Source organism: Oratosquilla oratoria, chromosome 21 (genome assembly GCF_046742065.1).
Source record: "Oratosquilla oratoria isolate Oo_2021 chromosome 21, ASM4674206v1, whole genome shotgun sequence".
NCBI classification, from domain to species: domain Eukaryota; kingdom Metazoa; phylum Arthropoda; class Malacostraca; order Stomatopoda; family Squillidae; genus Oratosquilla; species Oratosquilla oratoria.
In genome coordinates, this window is record NC_134797.1 from 45,055,472 (window position 1) to 45,080,471 (window position 25,000).

The 25,000-nt window shown below is 45.2% G+C and overlaps 1 protein-coding gene across 3 annotated transcripts in view; it reads right to left on the reverse strand.

Annotated features, from left to right (window-relative positions):
- The window catches only part of Prestin (solute carrier family 26 member prestin), a 230,624-nt gene that overhangs the window by 5,343 nt on the left and 200,281 nt on the right, over positions 1 to 25,000 (reverse strand). For all 3 annotated transcript variants that reach the window (XM_076204796.1, XM_076204797.1, XM_076204799.1), the window contains 13 exons: positions 20,778 to 21,205; positions 19,297 to 19,479; positions 18,919 to 19,029; positions 18,162 to 18,358; positions 16,648 to 16,812; positions 10,295 to 10,399; positions 7,135 to 7,268; positions 6,276 to 6,615; positions 5,526 to 5,798; positions 4,594 to 4,824; positions 2,771 to 2,914; positions 2,381 to 2,510; positions 1 to 1,882 (listed from right to left, as the gene is read on the reverse strand). The exon at positions 1 to 1,882 is cut by the window's left edge and continues 5,343 nt beyond it. In XM_076204796.1, the coding sequence (XP_076060911.1) occupies positions 1,743 to 1,882; positions 2,381 to 2,510; positions 2,771 to 2,914; positions 4,594 to 4,824; positions 5,526 to 5,798; positions 6,276 to 6,615; positions 7,135 to 7,268; positions 10,295 to 10,399; positions 16,648 to 16,812; positions 18,162 to 18,358; positions 18,919 to 19,029; positions 19,297 to 19,479; positions 20,778 to 21,205 (2,581 nt within the window). In that variant the 3' untranslated portion in view covers positions 1 to 1,742. The remainder of the gene's footprint in view (positions 1,883 to 2,380; positions 2,511 to 2,770; positions 2,915 to 4,593; positions 4,825 to 5,525; positions 5,799 to 6,275; positions 6,616 to 7,134; positions 7,269 to 10,294; positions 10,400 to 16,647; positions 16,813 to 18,161; positions 18,359 to 18,918; positions 19,030 to 19,296; positions 19,480 to 20,777; positions 21,206 to 25,000) is intronic.

Genomic DNA, 25,000 nt, shown 5'->3' on the forward strand with positions numbered 1-25,000 from the left:
GATGGAATAAAGGGTGAAGGCGAGGAGGAAAAGATGGAGAACAAGGGGAATGGACAGTATGTCATCACAGGCAGTGTACAAGGATCTAGCAACAACATCTGCAGACATAATAGGCCTAAAACTCTGTCCACCACGAGAGCATCATACAGTGTCTGCAGACATGAGCGAGAATATTGTCTTCAGTGACAACCTCCCTACCTTTGTCTACAGAGGACAATCCAGCAAAGTGATGTTCGTGTTTGTTTACGAAGGAGGTCAGTGGATTCGTCACTGAGAACAATATTCTCATTGATGTCAACATACAATGTAAGATGTTCGTAGGGATGTGTGAACAAGTAACCCATGACGGTATGCCTACCGAGACTGCGCGCTAAACACTCGCACACTAAAATCCCTATTCGTGGCAATCTAAAATGTAGGATCTATCAAGGAAGGAAAGGAGATAAACATGAAGTGGAACAATACAAAGAAGAACAAGGAGAGTGGAAGGAAACAAGAATGGGGGGAAAGGAAGAAGTTGACAGAAGCAGATATCCAGCTCGCAAACATTGTATTTATAAAATGTCTATGCATGTAGAATTTTGTACGAATATCATTGGACTAGTATGTGTGTATGTATGTGTGTAACGTATGTAATGTATAGATGTAGACCTATCTGTAAGTACCTTGTTCTGTTATAGTATAGCTCCTGTTATATGTTATCCTCAGAAGCTCCTGTTAGTTGTTGAATAATACAAATGTTATGAAGAACCAGGATAATGACAGGCGTATGTTTGGAGAAGAGGCACAACGGAGATCCATCTGTGGAGATCATCTCGTCCTGAGGAATTGAGGGCTTCCACGAAGAAAATCTCTTGGGGTCTTCTTCGTTCCTGGAACACGTCGGCACTTCGGTCGACCGAGTTCGTAACCAACATCGATCTCTAAGCTGCCACAACCACTACCCTTGTCGTGAGAACCATCTCCGGCGCCTTGACTGCTATCACCGATCACATACCGTAAAAGTTTATTCCCTGTCTTTGATCCACAACGAAAATGGAGAGACGGGATGGCTAAAAGCCTGCAGTATATGTACACTGATACACACAGAGACATATATACACACACAAACACAAGTCGTCTGGGTCCGGCACTAGCTTCCCAGGAGTTTTCAATGTCCCTATTCTTCGGGGGTTCTTCAAGGGATTTCCAGACCCCTGTTCCTCGGGGACTCCTTAGGGTCTCTCTGTGGGCTGATTCTTAAAGAAGACAATTCCCCCAAGGAGTTCCGTGAAGTCATCTGTTGAGAGCTCCTGTTTCGAGAGAACAATTCCTTAGACAGATTACCTGGAGTCATCTCTTGAAATATCACATCCAGAGGGTCCAGTTTTTCTGGGAGGTCCTTGGAATAATCTCTTGAAGAGCCCCCGACCCTGATGGACTGACTCCTCAGGGGGTTCTTTGGGATCTTCTCTTGAAGATCTCCCACCCTAAGGCATAGTCCTTAGGGAATTCCTTGGAGTCGTATTTGAAGAGCCCTTACCCCGGGGGACAGATTCCTCAGGGATCATCACTATGAGGTGTCTCTCCTCTTGGTTCTTCGCAACACAGTCCCCTCATTCGTTCTAATTACATAACTGACCATCTCGGCCCGACAACGACAGCAACACTGACTCCTGCGGCCACTGTCGGCCTCTCCGCGCCAACCCCAGCATCCTTAAAAATAAAAGTCTTTATCATCAGGAGGCGGACCTCGAGAGTCCTTAGAACTTGGTGATGGGCTCGACAGTCTCCGTGGCTTTCCTGCTGAGGACGGTGATGGCGTCGTGGACAGAATGGAAGAAGGTCTCCTTCGGGATGGTGGCGAAGACGTTGCAGGTGTCCAACATCTTGAGCACAGTTTCTGAGGATGGAAAAAATCTTAATCAACGGTCGTTGCAAAACAAACACACACAAACATATTATACATATATATATATGTATGTATGTATATATATATATACATATATATATACATGTACCAATAGGCCTTTTCACCCATACCAGGGATATGGCTAGCCAAGGCATGCCACCCACCCTTCACCCATCCCACGCCCACCCCACACCCACCCACATCCACCCTGTGCTGCATCTACAGATGGAGGGGAGGGTGTTGACAGGTTTTGAAGATGGACAGTAGGGAGATGATTCTCTGACAGGTCCCATATGCAGGTGACCGTCACTGGTCCCACAAACTGAAAGAAGATCAAAAGAACAAAACAGAGGAAAAGAAGAGCAGAATGAAGAATTAAGAGGAAAAAAGAAGAGTAGGACGAAAAAGGAAGGCAAGACAAAGACGAAGAAAAGAGCAAAAAGAAAACGGAGACTAAAACCTATTAAAAGTGCATTGGGATGATCATACCAGATGCTCCGGCGCCGCAGATGATAATGTCGATTTCCTTAAACTCGTTAAAAATCTGGACTAGAAGTTTGGCGCCAGTTGTATCCAGGAAGCCCATGCAGCTCAAGTCCAGCAAGACGTACTTGGTATCCTGAAGAGACAAAGACACAAGAGGATCGTCAATCACTTTATGGTTTCTGCCTTCCGATATCTTTAAGAGTTTGCTAATTTATCGAATCTGTGAAACCAAAAGATAGGTGTAAGTGTAGTTCTGTGTACTGATGCTATGGGCGCGTGTGTAGGAACAGGTGTATGTGTAGGTATGTATACTGGTGCTGCAGGTGCTTGCGTAGATGTAAACATGTTTACAGACGAATAAACTTCCCAGACACTATTGGAGGAGCTTCTTACCGGAATGAGGAGAGACACTTGGGACGATGCCTTCGATCCCTTCAGGCTGAGGCTATAGGAGGAGGTCTTGTTCTTCATGGCCATCAGAAGCCCGTTCTTGCCGCTCTTCATGACGACCTCAGGACTCGAGAACTTGGTTCCATCCTGATGGAAAAGGGAAACACAAAACCTAGAGCAGAAGTTCCCAGCATGTCTTCTTATGCATTTCCTATATTTGTATGATGATGTTCTTTAGCCTCCTGGATAAGACCCATATTATGTATTGCTGTTATTTAGTCTTTTGGAAAATACCTATATTTATGTATCGCTGTTCTTTAGCCTCCCAAAGATCACTTTTGTATCTATTTTAGTAGTAATTTCCAAGAGAAGACCACATTGACATTAGATTATATCGCTTCGTATCCAATAGCTCCCACTAGATTTCATTCAGTTTGTGGTCCCACATGGGAGAGAATGTGGACCAAAGGTTGAGAACCAATTATAAGAACATAAGAAATAAAGGAGACTGCAAAAGACCATAAGGCCTACACTAGGCAGCTCCGTATCCATCACCACCTGTCGTCCCCATCCATTAAGTTGTCTAATCGTTTTTTAAAACAACTGATAGTTTCAGCGCTTACTACGTGGTTACTAAGTTTATTCCATTCATCGACCACCCTATTTGTAAACCAATTCTTGCCTATTTCCTTCTTAAATCTAAATTTGTCCAGTTTATACCCATTACTGCGATTCCTGCCCTGTTGTTTTATTATGATTACCTTGTTTGCATCACCCTTGTTATAGACTTTGATCCACTTGAACACCTCTATTAGATCACCCCGCACTATTCACTGCGTAAGTTTCATGTCGTCACTACTCTAAGGTCTCCAAAATTTGCTACACATTTACGATTTGCTATTTCCAACAGATTGTAAAGTTTACGATTTCCAACACATCGTAAAATTCACGATTTCAAACATATCGTAAAGTGTACGATCGAAGTAGGTCTTCGACATGGGTGGTACGGGACTCAAAGTGAGTCGTTGTACGATTTGAAGAAAACCAATTGACATAGGAGGCCCTAAAGTATTCTAATGAACCAAGATCATTTTGATATCAAACGGATGTACAAAGTATTTTGATCATAAAATCAAGTGCAGTAGTTCTGCAGTTACGACCATTACTATACTGTGAACATGTTCTTAAATCTATGCTGTTTGAGAAATATAACATTGTGATCTAGAAATATGCCAAAAATGGGCTCTGAGCAAAGCAACAATAATAAAAAAAATCAAACAGATTGTACAGCCACGACAGTCACGTGGCGTAGAGCGTGCATGGTCGCACACGACCTGACGCTTCTCTGCCTGTGCGACCCTGCTTGACCCGACCTAACCTAACTCAGAGCAATTATGTAAGTACGCACCACGGGTAACTTACCCACGCGGTATAAATAGCGGCTTCCGCCGCATGTAAAATCATTTCACTCAGTTCACTCGTACCTTACAATAAAGGGAGACGAACTCACCAAAACCTCTTTCTCTTCGCCAAAAGTAGCATCGCTACAAGATAATCGAGTACCCACCAACTGAGAAAATAACTTGATAAACAAACGCCCGGTAAATATAGATAGATAAATAAATATATAAATAAACAAATGAATAAACAAACGCCCCGTAAACATAAAAAACATACATATTTAGATAAAACAAGATGAAATTAAATTAATTGAAGCAAAATAAAAACAATAAAACAAAAAACTAAAGTTGAACACCCCTGAACAGAACAAACTCATAAGTTGAACTCCCTAACCCCTGCCCCCTCCATTCACCCCCTTTACTTACTCCTTTCTCTTCATCCTGCTGCTTCTTGAGTGCCTCCTTCCTCTTCTCTTCCTCCTCCCTCTCCTGCTCCTCTCTGGCCTTCCTCTTGGTCTCCTCCTTCTTCCTGTAGGTGGAGATGGCCCTTGGGTCGATGCGGGTTTGGGTGATGAGCTGACTTCGGAAGTACTCCCGGTTCGCGAAGTGAAGGTTCCCCAGGAACTGGAAGACCTTGATGCCAGGGACATCCTCCGCCTGCGTGAGGGAAAGACAGGGGAACCGTCAAGGAGGAAGAGAGAACAGAGCCTCTGCTTGCTTGCTTGCTTACTTGCTGCAAGGGTCATAAGTAACACATGCGTGGGGGCACATTATCCGTCAGGGTATATAGATAAAGAATAACAATCAAAGATCTTAGCCATTTTGTAACACCCAAATAACATTTCTAAGACTTTAACCATATTATAGCACCTAGATAACCACCAGGTCTCATAGATATGTTTTGTTTCAAAATCTTAGATTTATCTGGAACACCTATAAATAACCATCTGGGTTAATAAAGATTTTTTTTTTTTATTAAAAAACTAAGCCTTTTTGCAACAAGTAAGTAACATTTAGAGTTTATAAACAACACGTGTTTTTAAGACCTCAAAATTGCTGTAACACCCAAACATGTGTCAGAAGAACAAATTTCAAAACCTCAGCTTTCATGCAAGTCTTAAAATAAACTCCATGACTCCTAGATATAAATATTTTCAAGACCTCAGCCTTCTCGTAACAATTAGAATAACTGCCAGGATTCATAGACATCATAGCAGACATTTATCAAGAACCTACCACTCCGGACCGCAGTAAAGTTGGCATCCGGGAGGGTTTAAGTATCGCAAATGAAATAATGATAATAATAATAATGATATCAATAATGATAGAAATAATAGATGAATAAAAAAGAAACTCACCGCAGAGTATTTGTCCATATCAAGGTAGACATCTGTGTTAGGGATGTGACCCAGGCGGGCGGTGGCTGGCTTCTGGTTCCTCACCAGCAGAACCACCAGGGACGTGAGCACCCCGATCAGAAGGCCGTAGTCGATATCGATGATCACCACGCCCAGGAAGGAGGCGATCCAGATGGCTCCGTCAGCCTTGGAGAGCTTCCAGACGGCGAAGAAGTCGTTGAACTGAAGGAACATCCCCTTTAGGGCCACCAGGATGATGGACGAGAGGACGCACTGTAGTGAGGGAGGGGAGAGAGAGAGAGGTGGTTGTGTGAATTCGGGTAGTTTGGTTCGGAGACATGGATGATATGTAAATTCATTCTTTTCTATTTCTATCTATCTATTGTTCATTTCTACTATTTGATTAACTTGTTTATCTATTTATATCCTATTGACTATATATAGAACGATTTGGTTCAGAGGCATGGATATATAAACTGATTTTATGCAGACTATACGTCTAGTCCTTGTTTACAAAGCTACATCAAGGTGTATGCAAAGCACAGGCCCGGGAGTATATGCTCGCACACGCACACGCACACGCACACACACACACACACACACACACACACACACACACACACACACACACACACACACACACACACACACACACACACACTCACACACACACACACTCACACACTCACACACTCACACTCACGCGTTACGGATACAAGCACTTCATGAGGAACTCTCGTTATCACTTACGTTAGGAAGAAGCTCGAACACGGGTCCAATGAAGAGGAGAACCAGGAGAAGGAGACTGCAGGAGATGAAGGAGGTGACCTGGGTCACGCCTCCGACAGCCTCCTGGATGAGGCTCCTGGAGAGGGAGGCTGCCACAGGGGCGCAGGAGAAGATGGACCCGAAGAGATTGCTGAGACCCTGGGAGTAGAGTTCTTGGGTAGCGTCGACCGTGTAGTCGTGGCGCTTGGCGAAGATCTTGGCCATGGAGAAGGAGACAGTGTAGGCCACGATGGTGATGATGAAGGCGTCTAGGATCACCGAGGAGAGGATGCTCGTGGGTGGCATTGACGGCTCCGGAAGTCTGGTTACAAAGGAGAGTCTCCGGTTAGTGAAAGGGTCAGAAAAAGAATACATGCGGAAGGTTACCTACGATAAAAAAAGTACTCAGCTCAAGAAGTTTTGTTTCAAGGGAGAGTCTTTAATAAAGGAAATTATCACAAAAAGGATACAGGAAGGCTGCCTATGATAAAAATATACTCGAAGAAGCCTGTTTTTATGAAAAAAGTCTTCCTTCAGTAAGCAAACTGCGGAAGACTATCTACGATAAGAAAATCCTCGGATTCTGAAGTCTGGTTCACGAGTCTCCCTTAAGGACAATGAGAAGAAAATACATGTGTGTGGAAAGCTATCTACGATAATAAATTACTTTTGCAAGGGGAACGGGAGAGAAATTATGGGCAATCCTGATCAGAAACTGAGAACTGAAAGAGAGGTGGGGGGACAGGTAGAAAGAAAAATGTAGAGAAAGAGGATACTAATGGAAAAAAATACTTTCTCAAGGTGGGGTGGGGAAAGAGTCCGTTCCCCGGACAATACTTACCCTGTGGGAATGTGTCCGACGACTCTGATGTCGTACATGCCACTCAGGTCCATACCGAAGGAGGCGGCCGTGCCCAAGACGACGCAGATGAGTTCGATGGGGATCGGGATCTTGGTCTTCTTGCGAAGTCGGGGCTGAAGGGACCCAAAGAGAAAGAAAACGGGATGAGGAAGGAGGGAAGAGAGAGACCCACAAGAAGGTGAGGCGCCTACGCCAGGAGGCGCTGAGTAACTGCGGCCGAAGCCGTCATCTTTGCCCTAATTTGCGTATTGAGGACTGTTGGGGAGCAGATAACTAACAGTCACAACTAGGAATCGGAGAGGTGTGTGGGATTCGAACCCACAATTGAGCTAATGCATAACCAGCACGCTTATGATTATGCCACCAATGCACAGAGAGACGCAGACATATATACGTATACTATAACATCCCACTGACTTTACAGTCCCTCACGGGTCGTTTAAAGCTGTAAGTGTTCCGCAATGTTGTCCCCAACTTTCATGGAAGAGAGGGAGGAGGAGTAGGAGGAGGAGGAGGAGGAGGAGGAGGAGGAGGAGGAGGAGGAGGAGGAGGAGGAGGAGGGAGGAGGAGGGGGAGGAGGAGGAAGAGAAGAAAGAAGGAAGAGAGGTAAGAAGGAGAAAGAGAGGTAAGGAGGAGGAAGAGAGGTAAGGAGGAAGAGAGGTGAAGGAGGAGGAAGAGAGGTGAAGGAGGAGGAAGAGAGGTGAAGGAGGAGGAAGAGAGGTGAAGGAGGAGGAAGAGAGGTGGAGAAGGAAGAGAGGTTAGGAGGGAGAAGAGAGGTAAGGAGGAGGAAGAGAGGTAAGGAGGATGAAGAGAGGTAAGGAGGAGGAAGAGAGGTAAGGAGGAAGAGAGGTGAAGGAGGAGGAAGAGAGGTGAAGGAGGAGGAAGAGAGGTGAAGGAGGAGGAAGAGAGGTGGAGAAGGAAGAGAGGTTAGGAGGAAGAAGAGAGGTAAGGAGGAGGAAGAGAGGTAAGGAGGAGGAAGAGAGGCAAGGAGGAGGAAGAGAGTTAAGGAGGAGGAAGAGAGGTTAAGGAGGAGGAAGAGAAGTAAGGAGGAGGAAGAAAGGTGGAAGAGGAAGATAGTGAGGTGAGGTAAAGGAGGAAGAGAGGTGAGGGAGAAGAAAGAGAGAAAGGAGGAAGAGAGAGGAGGAGGGGAAGAGAGAGGAGGAGGGGAAGAGAGAGGAGGGAGAAAGAGGAGAGAGGGGGTATAGGTATAAAGAAAAATATAGAGAAAGAGATAAATAAATGTAGAGAAATAGATATTGATAAAGATTTAGGCAGAGAGAAGGGCGGAGGAAGAAAGGTAAATGTAGAAATATATAAACAAGATTTTAGGTGGAGAAAAAAGGTAGAAAAAGAAAAAAATTGTAGAGAGAAAGAGATAAATATAGATAAAGATTTGGACAGATGAACAAAGAGAGAAAAAGAGAAAGAGAGAGCGAGACCATATAACTAGGATCTGAATGTGGGAGTCGAACAAGAGCAGGTCGGTTCAGCTCGCGGAGGAAGTGACCAAAGAAACGAGTCAGTCCGCCAGTCTGTCGGTGTGTCAGCCCTTGAGGAAGCCAGAGGTCACCCAACCTTGGGGTCACGCAGACCAGGAAGTAATATGATGAAGTAGATCATCCCAAGTACTAGGGTAGCCAATATGGTGGTGGTCTAACATAGGTGAGGGTCCGTATGTGTGTGTATATGTAAAATATATATATATATATATATATATATATATATATATATATATATATATGTTGAGACATTCTGACAGGTTGACGTAAGCGGAGTAGGAAACACAGGAGTCTTAGTCTTGAGTTTATTCCTGACTAGTATAGGTATGTATTTTTATCAACCATAATACACTTTAATTCTAAGCCATCAACACCGAGAAAGACTCGAGGAGGCCAACATGCAGAAATTGAAACGTGGTACGGCCATGTATCTATGTATGTATGTATGTATGTATGTATGTATGTATGTATGTATGTATAGGATAGGAGACCTTTGAAACCTTTTGGTCCTTCAAGTCAAAATGAAATTATAACAATCATAAAAACAAATGAAAATAACAATATGAAAACAAAAACAAAATATAAAAACGACAGTGTGTTAACAACCGTAAATAACAGTTAAACTGTCTACGAAGGGGAGAAACAGCAAATAACCGTTTGGCGGATAACAGTAGCACGGGATCAACGAGTTGCTAATAAAGGTAAAGGTCATTAAAAAAGGATGAATACCGTTGACAAAGGCGAGGAGCCTTTAGCAGAACTGGAAACTGTCATCGAGAGGGAAGCTGTTAAAATTCGTTAAAACAGTTACACATGTCGTTGAAATGGATTCAAATATTTGCAATTCAGTTTCAAGGACTTGTATTAAAAATAAAAATCGTTAAAACCATTAAAAGTCGTTAAAACCGTTAAAAGTAGTTCAAACCGCTACAAGTGTCGTTCACAAGATTCAAATATTCAAAATTCTAAGACGTGGATTCGTGGTAAAAACCGTTAAAATCGTTAAAGCGTTGCAAAAGTCATTTGGAATTATTCAGATATTCAAAATTCAAAGACTAGGATTCGTGTTTAAAACCATTAAAATCCTGTATTATCTTAAAGGACAATACTGCTCCGTTTCTTCAACCAAGTTGTGGAAACCCCAACTGGCTGGGTTTTAGTTCATCCTGATCTAGGTCTAGCTGGGATCTAACCACTTGGTCAATTATTTATATAACTAGTTTTATATATTTTCTTGTGACTACTTTATTCCTAAGTCCCCATATAACGGTGAGAAAAGGGTTTAAAGATCTAGAGGTAACCCCTATGGACCACATGCACGCCGCATTCTTTCTGCTGCTTTCTATGCATCCTTTACCATTAGGATTTCACCTCAACCGACGCGATGTTGCTCACAAGGATAAATGGCTATTAATAATGATTTACTAATATAGAAACAGATCAGGCAGGTAAGGCGGGGGAAGGGGGAAGGGGGAGTAGGTGAGAGAGGAGAAACGAAAGCGAGAGGAATACGAGTTGGGGAGGAATGAAAGCGAGAGTGAAGAGGAGTGGATGGAAAACGAGGAGGAGGAGAAGAACTGGAGAGAAATTAGGATAAAAAATAGAAATTGAGGATAAGGGAGAAAGAAAAGTTGCCTTACCTTGAGCACTTCGTTGTTGACGACTAAAGCTGCTATGGTGATTCCGGAAACGATCATCGTAGCGGGATTGGCTCTAAGAAGTTGCTTGATGATATCGATGTACGTCTGGCAACGCCGCGGAGGGAGGGAAAAAGAGTCGTACGTTAGACCTCGCGTGCAATGCGTAGACAAAACGTATACAAAAAGTTGTTGTTGCTGGGCTTCTACTGTAGGAGACTTTTTATATCTCAACTTAGCATTCTGTGCAGAACTCAAACCTCCGGACAGAATTCAAATGTCGCTATATTTGAGGTTATTTTAAAAGAAGGTGGGTGACTCACACGGAGATAAAAATAAAAAGTCAAACGGCATGAGAATAGCTTCATTTGTTAATTGGAAGCCCTGAAATAGATATTAGTACAACGTAAACGAAGGTCATTTTTAGTTTTATTGGGATGCGTATACAATGTGTGGATTTGTATGCATGTGCATGCAATGCGTGCATGTGTGTCTATGTGTGTATGCGTGCATGTGTGTATACGTGCATGTGTGTATATGTACATGTGTGTGCGCGCATGTGTGTGCGTGTGCATGTGTGTGTGCATGTGTGTGTTTGCATGTGTGTGTTTGCATGTGTGTGTTTGCATGTGTGTGTTTGCATGTGTGTGTTTGTATGTGTGTGTCTCCGCATGAGTGTGTGCGCGTATGTCTGTGTGCGCGCGCCTGTGTGTGTGTATATGTGTGTGCATGTGTGTGTCCGCATGTGTGTGCATGTATATCTGCGTATACGTGTATGTGTGTGCGTGCACGTGTGGTGTGCGTGCACGTGTGGTGTGCGTGCACATGTGATGTTCGTGCACGTGTGTGTGCGTCCACTTGTATGGTGTGCGTCCACGTGTGTGGTGTGCGTCCACGTGTGTGGTGTGCGTGCACGTGTAAGTGCGTGCACGTGTGCGTATTAGATTTACACGTGTATGCACATTTGAATACAGGTATGTATATATCCACTGTTGCATCGTTCTCCCATACACATAAATGTATGTATGTATGTATGCATATATATAGGATAAAGTAGGGGAAAGTCTTACGGGGGCTATACGTACAGTCGCTCCTGAGAAAAAAAAATATATATCGCCCGTATGATGTTGTGACTGCATGAGGAGGAATAGGCGGGGGGGTGGGGGGGGGTAGTATGTGTGAGTAAATTTTGACGCAGCCCGAAGGGATTTCTCCCCGTCCTCTCCTTATATGCAAAGGGGGACGGAGAGGGGGGGTCGCCGATTAAATGAAGCGGCCTTGCTGTGGATGTACTGTGTCTTGCGACACTGCTTCTGACCCAGGGCGGTGGGCAGGGTTCAGGGATGACCCGTCATCCAGGAGGTGCTCAGATGAGAGGAAGGGTGGGAGGGGTGTGGAGTGTATTTAGGGATGAAATGGGTGGGAGTGTTTTTATGCCTTTCCTTTTGTGGCTACCTCCCTTGGAAGGGGGAAAAAGCCTTGGTATATGTATGTATGTATGTATGATGAAGTAATGTGTACATTAGTGTACATTATTGTACATTAATGTGCACCTGGCTGAAGTCAAGACATCAGTGTTTTATTAAAAAAAATCTGATTTTTTTTTTCGTTGTTTAGCCTTGATGCCCCTACGGATCAGAGCCTCCGTTTTGGGACGACGGGGGAGGTGTGGCGGGGAGAGGAGGGAGGAGGGATAAGGGAGGAGGAGGGATAAGGGAGGAGGAGGGAGGAGGGAGGAGGAGGAGTGAGGAGGGAGCAGGGAGGAGGGAGGAGGAGCAGGGAGGAGGGAGGAGGAGGAGGGAGCAGGGTGGAGGGAGGAGGTGAGGTGGAGGAACGAGAGAAGAGTTAGGGTAGAGGGAGAAGGGAGGAGGAAGGGTAGAAGGAGGAAGAGGTTAAGTGGAGGGAAGAGGAGGTAAATTAGAGGGAGGAGGTCGGGGAGAAGGGGAGAGGGTTGGGGAGAGAGGGAGGGGGTTGGGGAGAGAGTGGGAGGGGGTTGGAGAGAGAGAGAGAGGGAGTTGGAGAGAGGAGGAGGGGATTAGGGGAGAGAGAAGGAGGGGATTAGGGGAGAGAGGAGAGGGTTGGGGGAGAGAGGAGAGGGTTGGGGGAGAGATGGAGGGGGTTAGGGGAGAGATGGAGGGGGTTAGGGGAGAGATGGAGGGGGTTAGGGGAGAGATGGAGGGGGTTAGGGGAGAGATGGAGGGGGTTAGGGGAGAGATGGAGGGGGTTAGGGGAGAGATGGAGGGGGTTAGGGGAGAGATGGAGGGGATTAGGGGAGAGATGGAGGGGGTTAGGGGAGAGATGGAGGGGGTTGGGGGGATTACAGGGCACCCTGCGTCCTATAATTACCGTGGAGGGCGGCCCCCCCCCTCCCCGGGGGGTTGGGGAGATCACTCCTGGGGCGGCGGGGGAAAGGTTTCTATGCAGCTTTGGGAAATGGTTTCCTGCATTCGTAGATGCTCAAAGATGATCGTAAACGCATACGCTCACGCACACACGTACACACGCACACACACACACACACACACACACACACACACACACACACACACACACACACACACACATACACGGCTCGACGGTGCAGGGGTAGCGTTTGCAACCGCTTTTCAATAGGTCCGTGTTCGAATCCCGACCAGAGCTGAAATCATTTCAGTATCGCTGCGCTGTCAGCCGTTACCCTAACTCTCGTAGGCGGGGAGTTGGATGCGTGTATATTTTTTGGTCATAGCATTACCCATACATCGGTCATTCATATATGACTTCTGAGCTCTCATCCGGGAGGGTAACAACTGTCGATCACGATTCCAACACGTGATCTAAGACCATGATGAATCACATACACACGCACACGCACACGCACACACACACACACACAGTGGGATCTGACAATCTAGGATGTCCGAACGAGTTCTAGTCTGTCTGTTTCTATCTGTCTGTCTTTGTCTATCCGTCTGTCTGTGTCTATCCGTCTGTCTGTGCCTATCCGTCTGTCTGTATCTATCCGTCTGTCTCTCTCTATCTGTCTGTCTTTGTCTATCCGTCTGTCTGTGTCTATCCGTCTGTCTGTGTCTATCCGTCTGTCTGTGCCTATCCGTCTGTCTGTATCTATCCGTCTGTCTATATCTATTCGTCTGTCTGTGTCTATCCGTCTGTCTGTGTCTATCTGTCTGTCTCTGTCTGTCTGTCTGTCAGTCTTTTTCCGTTTTTCTCCCCCAAGGGAAGCATTCTTAGCACCCTTCCCACAGGTATGGGGGGATGGCTGGCTTTGTTGGAGCTCTTGATGTGGTTGTGGAGAAGGAGGGAGGAGGAGGGAGGAGAAGGAGGAGAAGGAGGGAGGAGAAGGAGGGAGGAGGAGGGAGGAGAAGGAGGAGAAGGAGGGAGGAGGAGGAGGAGGGAGGAGGAGGGAGGAGGAGGGAGGAGGAGGGAGGAGGAGGTAGGAGAAGGAGGGAGGAGGAGGGAGGAGAAGGAGGGAGGAGGAGGAGGAGAAGGAGGGAGGAGGAGGAGGAGGAGGAGGAGGAGGAGGAGGAGGAGGAGGAGGAGGAGGAGGAGGAGGAGGAGGAGGAGGAGGAGGAGGAGGAGGAGGAGGAGGAGGTGCCCCGCAGCCTCAGGTAGCAGGAGAATCTCATCTGTATTACACCTGCAAGGCGTCGCGTAGACCTCTTACAGGTGTATCTCTCTCTCTCCCACCCCATTGGATGCAGGTATCCTCTTACTCCAACGTTTGGTGCAGGTGTTTCTCTTACAACGTTTGTTTCAGGTGTTACAGGTGTGTCCAAACATTTGTAGGTGTCAACATGTTTGTAACTATGTGTCAAAACATTTTTTATTCTGTCAAAAAAAAAGATTGCAGTGTCCCAGAAAGTCTGCAGGTGTATCCAAACGTTTACAGATGCATCTAAACGTTTGCAGGTGCGTCCAAACGTTTGCAGGTGTCCACTCTATGGGCTAGATTGTTGACAATATTGTGATTATATATAAAGCACACACACACACACACACACACACACACACTTTAATGTGGTGCACGTGTGTGTGTGTGTGTGCGGGTCATTCATCACACAAGACACGCACGCACACACACACCCGTGGGTAACCGCTGGGGGGGGGGGGTAAATGTGGCTTTCTTATCGGCTGCGGACCAACCATCCCACCCACGCACCCATCCATCCATCCATCCATCCATCCCCTCATCCACCCATCCATCCTCTCATCCACCCATCCATCCACCTATCCGTCCATCCTTCGCCTCTTCTAGTTCTCTCTAGTGGCCGCCACCGGCACCAGCACCGCAGCAACAACCACACCTATAATCACGATCACCACCACGACCAGAAGGTGAACGTGTGGTGAACGTGAGCGTGCGGAGGTAGTGAACGTGCGGAAATGAACGTTCGTATGTGTTTTGGTAGTGGTGTACAAGTGGTGGCAGCTGTCATAATGATAGTGGTAATGGTGGCGATGTGGTGGCAGTGATGTGGTGGCGGTGATGTGGTGGCGGTGATGTGGTGGCGGTGATGTGGTGGCGGTGATGTGGTGGCGGTGATGTGGTGGCGGTGATGTGGTGGCGGTGATGTGGTGGCGGTGATGTGGTGGCGGTGATGTGGTGGCGGTGATGTGGTGGCGGTGATGTGGTGGCGGTGATGTGGTGGCGGTGATGTGGTGGCGGTGATGTGGTGGCGGTGATGTGGTGGTGGTGATGTGGTGGCGGTGATGTGGTGTTGATATGATGTTGATGTGGTAGTGATGTGGAAGTGATATGGTGGCGGTGATGTGGTGGTGTTGATGTGGTGGCGATGATGTGGTGGCGGTGATGTGGTGGCTGTGATGTGGTGGCGGTGATGTGGTGGTGATGTGCTGGTGGTGGTGGTGATGTGCTGGTGGTGGTGATGTGCTGGTGGTGGTGGTGATGTGCTGGTGGTGGTGGTGATGTGCTGGTGGTGGTGGTGATGTGCTGGTGGTGGTGGTGATGTGCTGGTGGTGGTGGTGATGTGCTGGTGGTGGTGGTGGTGATGTGGTGGTGGTGATGTGGTGGCAGTGATATGGTGGCAGTGATAAGGGTGCTGAAGACGGGTTATGGAAATGGTCTGATCGGATGTCTATCTTGCCGGATCAAGACACACAGGGGGTCACATCCCACGAAAAGCTAAACACGTCACAACACGTACGAAAGTGGCAGTTCCCGACAAGTCCATCGAAACAAACACCAAATGTGAGGACTGAGTGGCCTTTATTGATACCACGTTGCGTTTGTTACATGTTTGTGTACTTGAAAAAACTGTCACAAGCGAAACGTCCCACTAATAAGGCTCAATCCTCAAATTGTGTTTATGTCGACATTACAACGTGTTACAGTGGCACAGGCATGTCGACAGAAGACCTTTTGGTCCAAGAGAAGGTCGTGATTATAGTAATTCCACCCCGTATTCAAACTAGCTAGACCACAGCGTGTTCGGATTTGGGAGTGTTCGGATTTGAAGGTGTTCGGATTTGGGAGTCTTCGGATTTGGGAGCTTGTTCGGATACGCGAGGTAAGATAATTATTATTCTACAACCTCAGCCGCCGTCTCTACCCCCACCGCTTCAGTGCTAAGTTTTCGATTCCAAAGTAAAAAAAAAAAAGTTGTATATATATAAACAATACACATAAACTGTGTTCGGACAAATACGAAATTCTGATAATAATGACAAAGTTCGGAGTTTGGCTGTGCCTCAGTCCAAATCAGAATTTCCCAACCTGTGGGTGCTGAATTCAATCATAGGGTGCTGGAAAATGATGCACATAAAAATAGCATTAATCATTGATTACCTAGTTGTCCATATTTGACTTTTTCATGTTATTTCATTCTTCTAGTGTGTTTTTATTTCTTCTACAAACAATATTGTCAATTTGTTTCAGTTGTAAGGAATCAAGAAAATAAATCTTCAAGCAGTACACTTCACTTTCTTTTATCCTTCTAATAACAAGATAGGGGTGTTGGACTGCTTAGACATGACACCAGGGGGTGCTATGGTCGGAAAAGGTTGGGAAACGCTGGTCTATATAGAGGAACTTGTTCGGTAATAGATAATCAGAGAAAAGTCTTACACACTGCTGTAGTCAGTTTACATACAGAACGTAAAAAAATAAAAACGAGGGAAAATGCAAGAGACCATAAGGCCTACACTAGGCAGTTGCATGTGCAACCTGTCATCCCTATCCATAAAGTTATCTCATCTTCTCTTAAACCAAATAGTTGCTTAAGCACTAACTAAATCGTTACTAAGTCTACTCCAGTTGTTAACCACCCTGTTGGTAAACCAGTTCTTAAACCTAAACTTGTCCAGTTACTGTACATAACGAAGTTTTGAATACTTACGAAGATGATCTTCAAAGGTCCGTGGTGTCGTGAGATGTTGATTCCAAAGATGTACTTGACTTGTGACGTCAACACGTGGACAGCAGCGCCAGTGGTGAACCCGCTGACCAACATGTCCGACAGGAAGACGCTGAGGACGCCCAGCTGCAGCATGCCAAGAGCCAGCTGCATAGAGAACAGATGGAAAGATTTTATTTTTTTGGACCCACTAAAAGAATTGTGTGTGTGTGTGTGTGTATACATACGTGTATATATATATATATATATATATATATATATTATATATATATATATATATATATATATATATATGTTGCCCCGAGTTTTGCTGCTCGGGACCATCCATAGATTTCTCTGGGAAGAAAAGTTGGACTATTCTGTTGAATCAATATGGGACAGTTTCTATATCACCGGTTTATAACAATATGAAGTGATCAGTCACCGGTTGTCAGCTTTCCTTGTATGTAAAAGCTAAGGGAATTGGTAAAAAAAATTATAGAGATTTTGAACGCGATCCGGGAACCGAGTATCATCCCTTCGGGCCCACACCTCCAAACGGAGACACGGATATTAACGGGTTTTGAAGACAGCTGAGGGGAGAGGAATCCCTCCGACGTCCATCTCGCAAGAATACGTACAGGTACCCGTGGTGGAAACTGGTTTGGTGCCAGCCTTAACAAAGACAGACGAGTCGTCCGTCCAGGTGCCGAACTTAATCGCCTAACGCACCTGTGCCAACTCCGGCACATTCCCTCAGTTGACGACCAGACTCTGCTGCTGCACACAGGGCCACTGACCTCTCACCCCTCTTCCACCCTACACCCCCACCCACCTCCTTTCCTCTCTACCTCTTCCTTTTTCTTGCTTCTTTCTCCTTCCTTTCCTTTCTCCCTTCCTTCTCCCTTTTTCCCTCCCTTCCCACTTCTTTCCTCCCTTTCCCCTTTCCTTCCTCTCTCCCCACCTTCCTCCTTCCCCTTTCCTCCCTTCCCCCATTCCTTCTTTCCCCCTCCCCTCCCCCTTTCCTCCCTCAATTCCTTACTTTTCTCACTTCCTCCTTCCTTCCTTCCTTCCTTCCCTTCTCTCTTCCTCCCTCCCTCCTTTTCTTTTCTTACTTCCTCCTTCCTTCCCTCTTTTATTCCTTCCTTCCTTCCCTCTTTTCTTCCTTCCTTTTCTCGCTTTCCTCGTTTCCTCCCTCCTTCCCTCTCTCTCTCTTCCTCCTTTCCTCCCTCGCCTCTCTTCCTCTTTTTTCTCCTCCCATTTCTCCATCCATTCTTGGTTCCATTCTTTCTGCTTTTCCTCCCTCCTTCATTTTTTCTTTCCTCGTTCCACCTTTTCCTCCCTCCCTCCCTCGCTCTCTCTCTCCCTCCCTTCTTCCCTGCTTTATTAATTCCCTAGCTCCCACCTTGTCCTCCGTGCCTCCATCCCTCCCTCCCTCCCTCCATCCATCCCTCCCTCCTTCACTCACTCCTTCACTCCCTCCGCGCCACGAGTGCCACCCCGCCCACGACACTCACCTCCCAAAGCCCGACCATCAGTGCCACGGCCGATGCCACTTGCTCGGGGGTGTATCCGGTCTGGTTGGCGGCGATCCCGTCCACCGCCGTCCCATTTTCCGCGTCCGCCGCCGCCATCGATGCCGCCGCCGCCGCCGGGTCTGTCGCCAGCTGGCCCACGACCTTTCCAGTCATGAGGCAGACCACGGCGAAGGTGCCTGTTCAGGTGACACGAGGGAGAGAACGGGGAAGGAGAAGAGTTACAAAGAGATGTGGAAAATGTCCGGTGGACCTCTCAGGACAGTCCAGCTGCCTTGACATGAAAGGTCATCATCATCACCATCATAATAATTAGTTTATCTAACTATTCATTTATTTTTTTTTACTTATCTATTTACTTGTTTATTTGTTATGAACGTTTATTCGTCTGTTCATTTATTTTCATTTATTTGTTTATCTATTTTATAATATAGAGAATGATGAATAACTCTGGTTCGTAGGGGTGTCACTAAATCTCCATAGGGGGCATTTTTTTTTTTCAGAGCCATCTCTTGTAAGGCCTCGTTGTTAGATAGATACAGATAAACAGATGCGTGCATACATAGACTACATACACTACATACATTACATACACACATTCACATATACATACACAGATACATACATAGACTACATACATTACATACACACATACATTCACATATACATGCACACACACATACACACACTCATACACACACACATACACACATACATACATGGATAGAGTGCCACTTACCCATGGAACAGTGCCGCGAAGTGCCAAGGAAAGCGTAGAGGAAGACGGGGAAGAATGCCATGTAGATGCCACAAATAGGGGGAAGGTTGGCTAAAAGGGCATAGGCCATGCCTGTAAAGAGAACGAGAAACACAAAAATAGATTCTAAATCACTCAAAAAAAGGTTCCCAATTCATCCTTGCCCAACACACGAACTAAAAAAAATAGATAAAAATCAAGACCACTTAACCATGGCTCCAACAACATTATTGGCAAAAAAAAAAAAAAAAAAAAAAAACATATTTCGTTTTGGAATGAACCTCCAACTCTTTATACGAATGCTAAAAGGATATGGTAGATATGTAAACAAAAAATAAACAAAAAATATTGTCGACTCACCTTGTGGTATGTGCATAATGGCTACCGTGCAGCCGGCTATGACGTCACCCAACAACGACGTTCTGACGTCATACTTGGGGAGCCAGGACAGGATAGGCAGACGCTGTGTCACCAGAGACCAAACGCTTCCAATGTCGCATTCGAATGTGGATTTAATTTGTTTTTTTAATTTTTCGCTAACACCTGATGAAGTAAATAGAATTACTCAATTAAATACCCAGCATGCGATAGAAAAATAATGTAAACATAGGTATAAAAATTGAGAGCTAACGTAGGTAGGTTTATGTCAGTGTTTTGTGTAATTTTTTGTTCACATACGAACCCACACATCCAAACAGTTTTGATGCAAGCTTTACCAGCACCAAAATAATTGTCCCTATTTTTAATCATTTCAAACATCTAATTTTAATTTAAAACCTAATCGATCTTAACTTGATTTAATCAATTTGATTCAAATTTTAATTTGGTCATAGAAATTTGATTATATTTTTATTTATTTATCTATTTATTTATTTATTTATTCATTTATTTTATCTTTTTTTTTATAATGTGCTTTTGCCCATTGCTTCGTTTAGACAGACAAGCCCCTTGGAGCTATTGCCTAAGACACCACTTAGAATTAAATAAAACTTCCAGCAAAGGAAGTTATAAATAAAATTCTCCACCAGGAAATATCCTTACTCCCCAATGAATACAATTTCTCAGCCAATGAGGAGCAAGACAGGCACCATCTTCGCCTTGACATTTTGGGCAAGGCCTGGACGGGTCCGATTTTTTGTTTTTGGGTCCATAGTGTTGTACAGAACCAGTCTGATGGGACCGACTGACTGGATGGAGCCGGATTAGGAGTGCCATCGAGGGGCAGTGCCGCCCAGTCGCTCGCTCATGCGTTTCCAGATCCAGTCGACTTCTGACCAATCACATTCGATCACCGTCAGTGCTGACGGCACTGGGCACTTTTTTTTTCTTTTTGTGTGTGTGTGTGTGTGTGTGTGTGTGTGTGTGTGTGTGTGTGTGTGTGTGTGTGTGTGGGGGTGTGTGTGTGTGCGCGTGTGTGTGCGGGTGTGTGTGTGTGCGTGTGTGTGTGTGTGCGTGTGTGTGTGTGTGTGTGTGTGTGTGTGTGTGTGTGTGTGTGTGTGTGTGTGTGTGTGTGTGTGTGTGTGTGTGTGTGTGTGTGTGTGTATGTGTGTGTGTGTGTGTGTATGCGTGCATGCGTATGTGTGTATTCTGGTTGGCGTCAAGCGATTCTGTTCATACCTCTCTCTCTCTCTCTCTCTCTCTCTCACACACACACACACACACACACACACACACACACACACACACACACACACACACACACACACACACACACACACACACACACACACCTTTCCACATAAAAAGAAAAAGAAAGAAAAAAAGTCAAGAGTCAATCTCCTCCTCGAAGGCAGCCTAACCCCGCCCGTACTCCAAGCTGCTCCTCCCCTGCTGGCACTTACTCTTCTTCTCCTTGTGCGTGTAACTGAAGTTATCCTGAACTTCGGGCAGCGTGAGAGCGGGTCTGACGATGTAGAGGTCCCCCTTGTCGTTGGGTCCTCCCACGCCGCCGTCCCCGGCAGCAGCGTCCGCCCCGCTATTGACGTACATCGTATTATTGTTCTTCATCTTGCCTGTGACGTTCTCCTTCGCGGAGATCAACAAAGCCTGAGTGTCTCCCTGTTCGTCCTCAGGTCCTTGGGTCCCGGTCGAGACTCGGGGAGGTCCCGACTGGTCAGCGACTTCGTCAGTCGGTTCCTCGGCGGGCGACGGAGGGGAAGTGTGGCTGGTTCCCGGGTGGGTGGGGCTGGTCGGGAGACTGGTCCCGGCGTTCTCGGGAGGAGGTGGGGTGACGACTATTTCAATCAGCACCTCGCGGTCCGATGTCCGCCTGTTCGGGTCAAGAAGGAACCAAGTGAGTCATGTGGAAGAGGGGTACAGAACCTCTGTCTCTCACACACACAATCGGTGTGTATATAGGTACATACATATACATAAATATACATATGTAAACATGAAAAAAATAAATGTCCATACGATGTGTGATAACCTCAGCTTGTTTCCATTTCCCCTGCACCCTCATACGTTATACTATATATCATATCATACTGTATTATATTACATTATACTATATATATTATATATCATATATTATACTAGTCTGTATCGTCCATCAGGGGAATAGCTGGTCCTGCAGTGGACCATAAAGGCTGAACTACACACATACGCATACTTTACACATTATATTACGATTATATATAATATTACTGTATTATACATTTCTGTACACGGATCCGAACATCAACAAAGGAAACTTCTAGTGCCCCAACTTGTCGAACGGAATAAACGGAAAGCAAACATATCCGGCCGAAACCGGACTGAGACTACGTCAGTACGCTGAGAGAGAGAGAGAGAGGCGCAGACCAGTAAAAACTGACCAGAGAGAACTGGCCCCCGCACGCTCATATATCAAAAGCGCTTTGCAAGACACCGCTACGTCGCCGCGGTGCGTTCTTGCGGCCCAGCGGCGAGTTACCGTCTGGGCCGGGGGGCAGGGGGGAGGATTGGTTACGGTGATAAGGGGAGAGGCTGACAGGAGACCTTTAGGTCCATGGCGAGGTGGGGTGAAAAAAATGAATAAAAATACCGAAAAATAGAACAAGATATATGAAAAAAAAGTGTAGATCTATGTGTGTTCAAAATTACTACACGAGAAAATTTAAGTACATATTTTTGTGTATATACACAAACATAACAGCAACAATAACGACAAAGACAAGCACAAGAATAATGATAATAATGATGATAACAACAATAATGACAATAACGATAATGATGACAATAATAGCAATAATGATAATAATAACGATGATAATAATGATAATCATAATAATAACAGTAATAGCAATAACAATAACAATAATAGAAATAATATAAAAAATAACTAACAATAATAATGAAAATATGAATCAAAAATACCCCCCGAACCCCGACTACAACGAAAGAAAATCCTACTTGACCAAGACTTGACAGGTCATTATCTTCACGCTGGAACGACTCGCGTCATATGTTTTGGATTTGAATATCTAGGAAAACGACTTCACTTACAGCAGTCTAGACCTTCCTAAGGACATCTCAACAATATGGCTAATATTCGTATAGATCTAACTTCTCTTATTGCGTCATTCATGAAAAAAAAAATTATTTTGACTTTTGGAGATGATTAAAAAAAACACGAGAAGGTGTAGCCGATGTCGTTTCTGCACAAACGAACTCACAACAGTTGACAGGGCTCTGCCCAGTATGAAACGGGTTTTATCCTTACATAAGAAGGTTGAGAGGTTTTATTTTTCCTCTGGAATTTGCTTACGCACGTATGCGTGCACGCACACACACACGTGCACACACACACACACACACACACACACACACACACACACACACACACACACACACACACGGTGGCGCAGTGGTAGAGTTCTCGGCCGCCACTACGGCGGTCCGGGTTCGAATCCCGCCTACAGCTGAAATAATTTCAGTATCACTGCGTTGTGAGTCGTCACTCCAACTCTCGTGGACAGGGAGTTGGGTGTGTGTGTGCCTGTAAAGGTCACAGCATTACCCATAGATCGGTCATATATGAGCTCTGAGCTCTCTTCCGGGAGGGAAATAGCTGTCGATCACGAGTCCAACACGTGATCCATGAAGACCATGGTGAATCACACGCATACACACACACACACACACACACTTATTTCCATAACTGAAGAAGTAGGTTTCTCGAGCTTGGCTAAGCTACGTAGCAGTTCGGTGCTCAAAAACTGGTTTGACTTTTTCATCTTGCAGGAGGAAAGAGTCAAAGACAGGAGGCAGACAGACAGACAGACAACTAGAGACGCCTACACAATAAAGAAAAACATAGACAGTAAATAGACAGTCATACAAAGACAGGCGGCCAGACAAAGAAATCAGAAGACAGACAGACAGACAGACAGACAAAGGTAGACGAAGACCAAGGTAGACGGAGGCAAAGATCAAATCAGACAGGGAGACAAAGACAGGCATACTCTGTGGATGACAAAAACAGACGAGTATTGAGAAAGACCAATGTTAGGCGGGCAACGACAGACTAAAAACAAATGCAAACAGACAGGCAAGCAGTTCAAAAAGTGATGAAAAGAATCAGAAAGAAGCGAGAAGGAGAAGAAGGATAAGGAGAAGGTGGGAAGAAGAGGTAATGGGGAGAGGAGGAGGAGGAGGAGGAGGAGGAGGAGGAGGAGGAGGAGGAGGAGGAGGAGGAGGAGGAGGAGGAGGAGGAGGAGGAGGAGGAGGAGGAGGAGGAGGAGGAGGAGGAGGAGGAGGAGGAGGAGGAGGAGGAGGAGGGAAGTGAGGGGGAGAATAAAAAGGAAGAGAGGAATGAGGAGAGAGAGAAAGAGAGAACAGAGAGGAGGAGGAGGGTAAGGCAGGAAGAGAAGAAGAGAGTGGGACTTACAGTGAAGAACATGAGGAGGCTATGCTGAAAACATTCTATCTAAAACACCTAAAATCTCATAAAACGACTTATTATCTATCCTGAAGGCAGATTGGTTTGTAAATGTCTGGTTAACATTTATATTCAGATACACACACTTTATAAAGTACTGTCACGACTAAAACCATAATAGTTTATTCGGTTGAGAATTCAAATTCTGAACCAAGTAAGAAAATCTGGGAAGATTTTAGATATTTTTAGAGGAGCAAGCATCTCTTTTATTTAGTATATAAACCTAAAAAAATAGAAGCCTTTGAATTACTAGTGACTGCAGGAGTGGTTAGATGAATATAAATATGTCAGTTACTGCAATAAAACTAGAAATAGCCCACAGTACGAATGGAGAGATATATTCAAGATTTATCTATTTATTTGGTTATTTTATTTTCTATTTTATCTTTTTACTTTTCAAGTGATGTGTGTTGGGAAAGGCAGATAGGTGACGTCATGTCGCCATAAGTCTCTGTCACAGGACAGATAGCCAATGATCGTGTCCCAGTCCGGTAACGTCATGTCGCTGTCACAGGAAAGCACCAATGATCGCGTCCCAGTCAAGTGAAGTCATATAGCTGTAGGTCTTTGTCACAAGACAGATAGCCAATGATCGCGTCCCAAACAGATGGCGTCACGTCGCTGTAGGCCCTATATCACAGAACACGTATTTAACACAAGATGATAATGATCTACTTTCACCGTTGGATGTTGTCGTGATTGACCTACTTATTGGTGATCGATTACCAGACCAATATAGGACGAAGGTCATCATCAAATGCGTCTTTTACCTTAAAGAGATGGTTGTCTGATTTTACGACAGTTTCACCTCTCAAGTTGATAGTTTACACCACTTTGGGAACAAACAAACCAAGCTACATAGAAAACTGCATGTGAAAACACACACACACACACACACACACACACACACACACACACACACACACACACACACACACACACACACACACACACACACACACACACACACACACACACACACACACACACACACACACACACAATACATATGTATATTATATATATATATATATTATATATATACATATATATATTACATATGTATACATATACATATATATACATACACATATATATATATACATACACATATGTATACATACGTATATATATATATATATA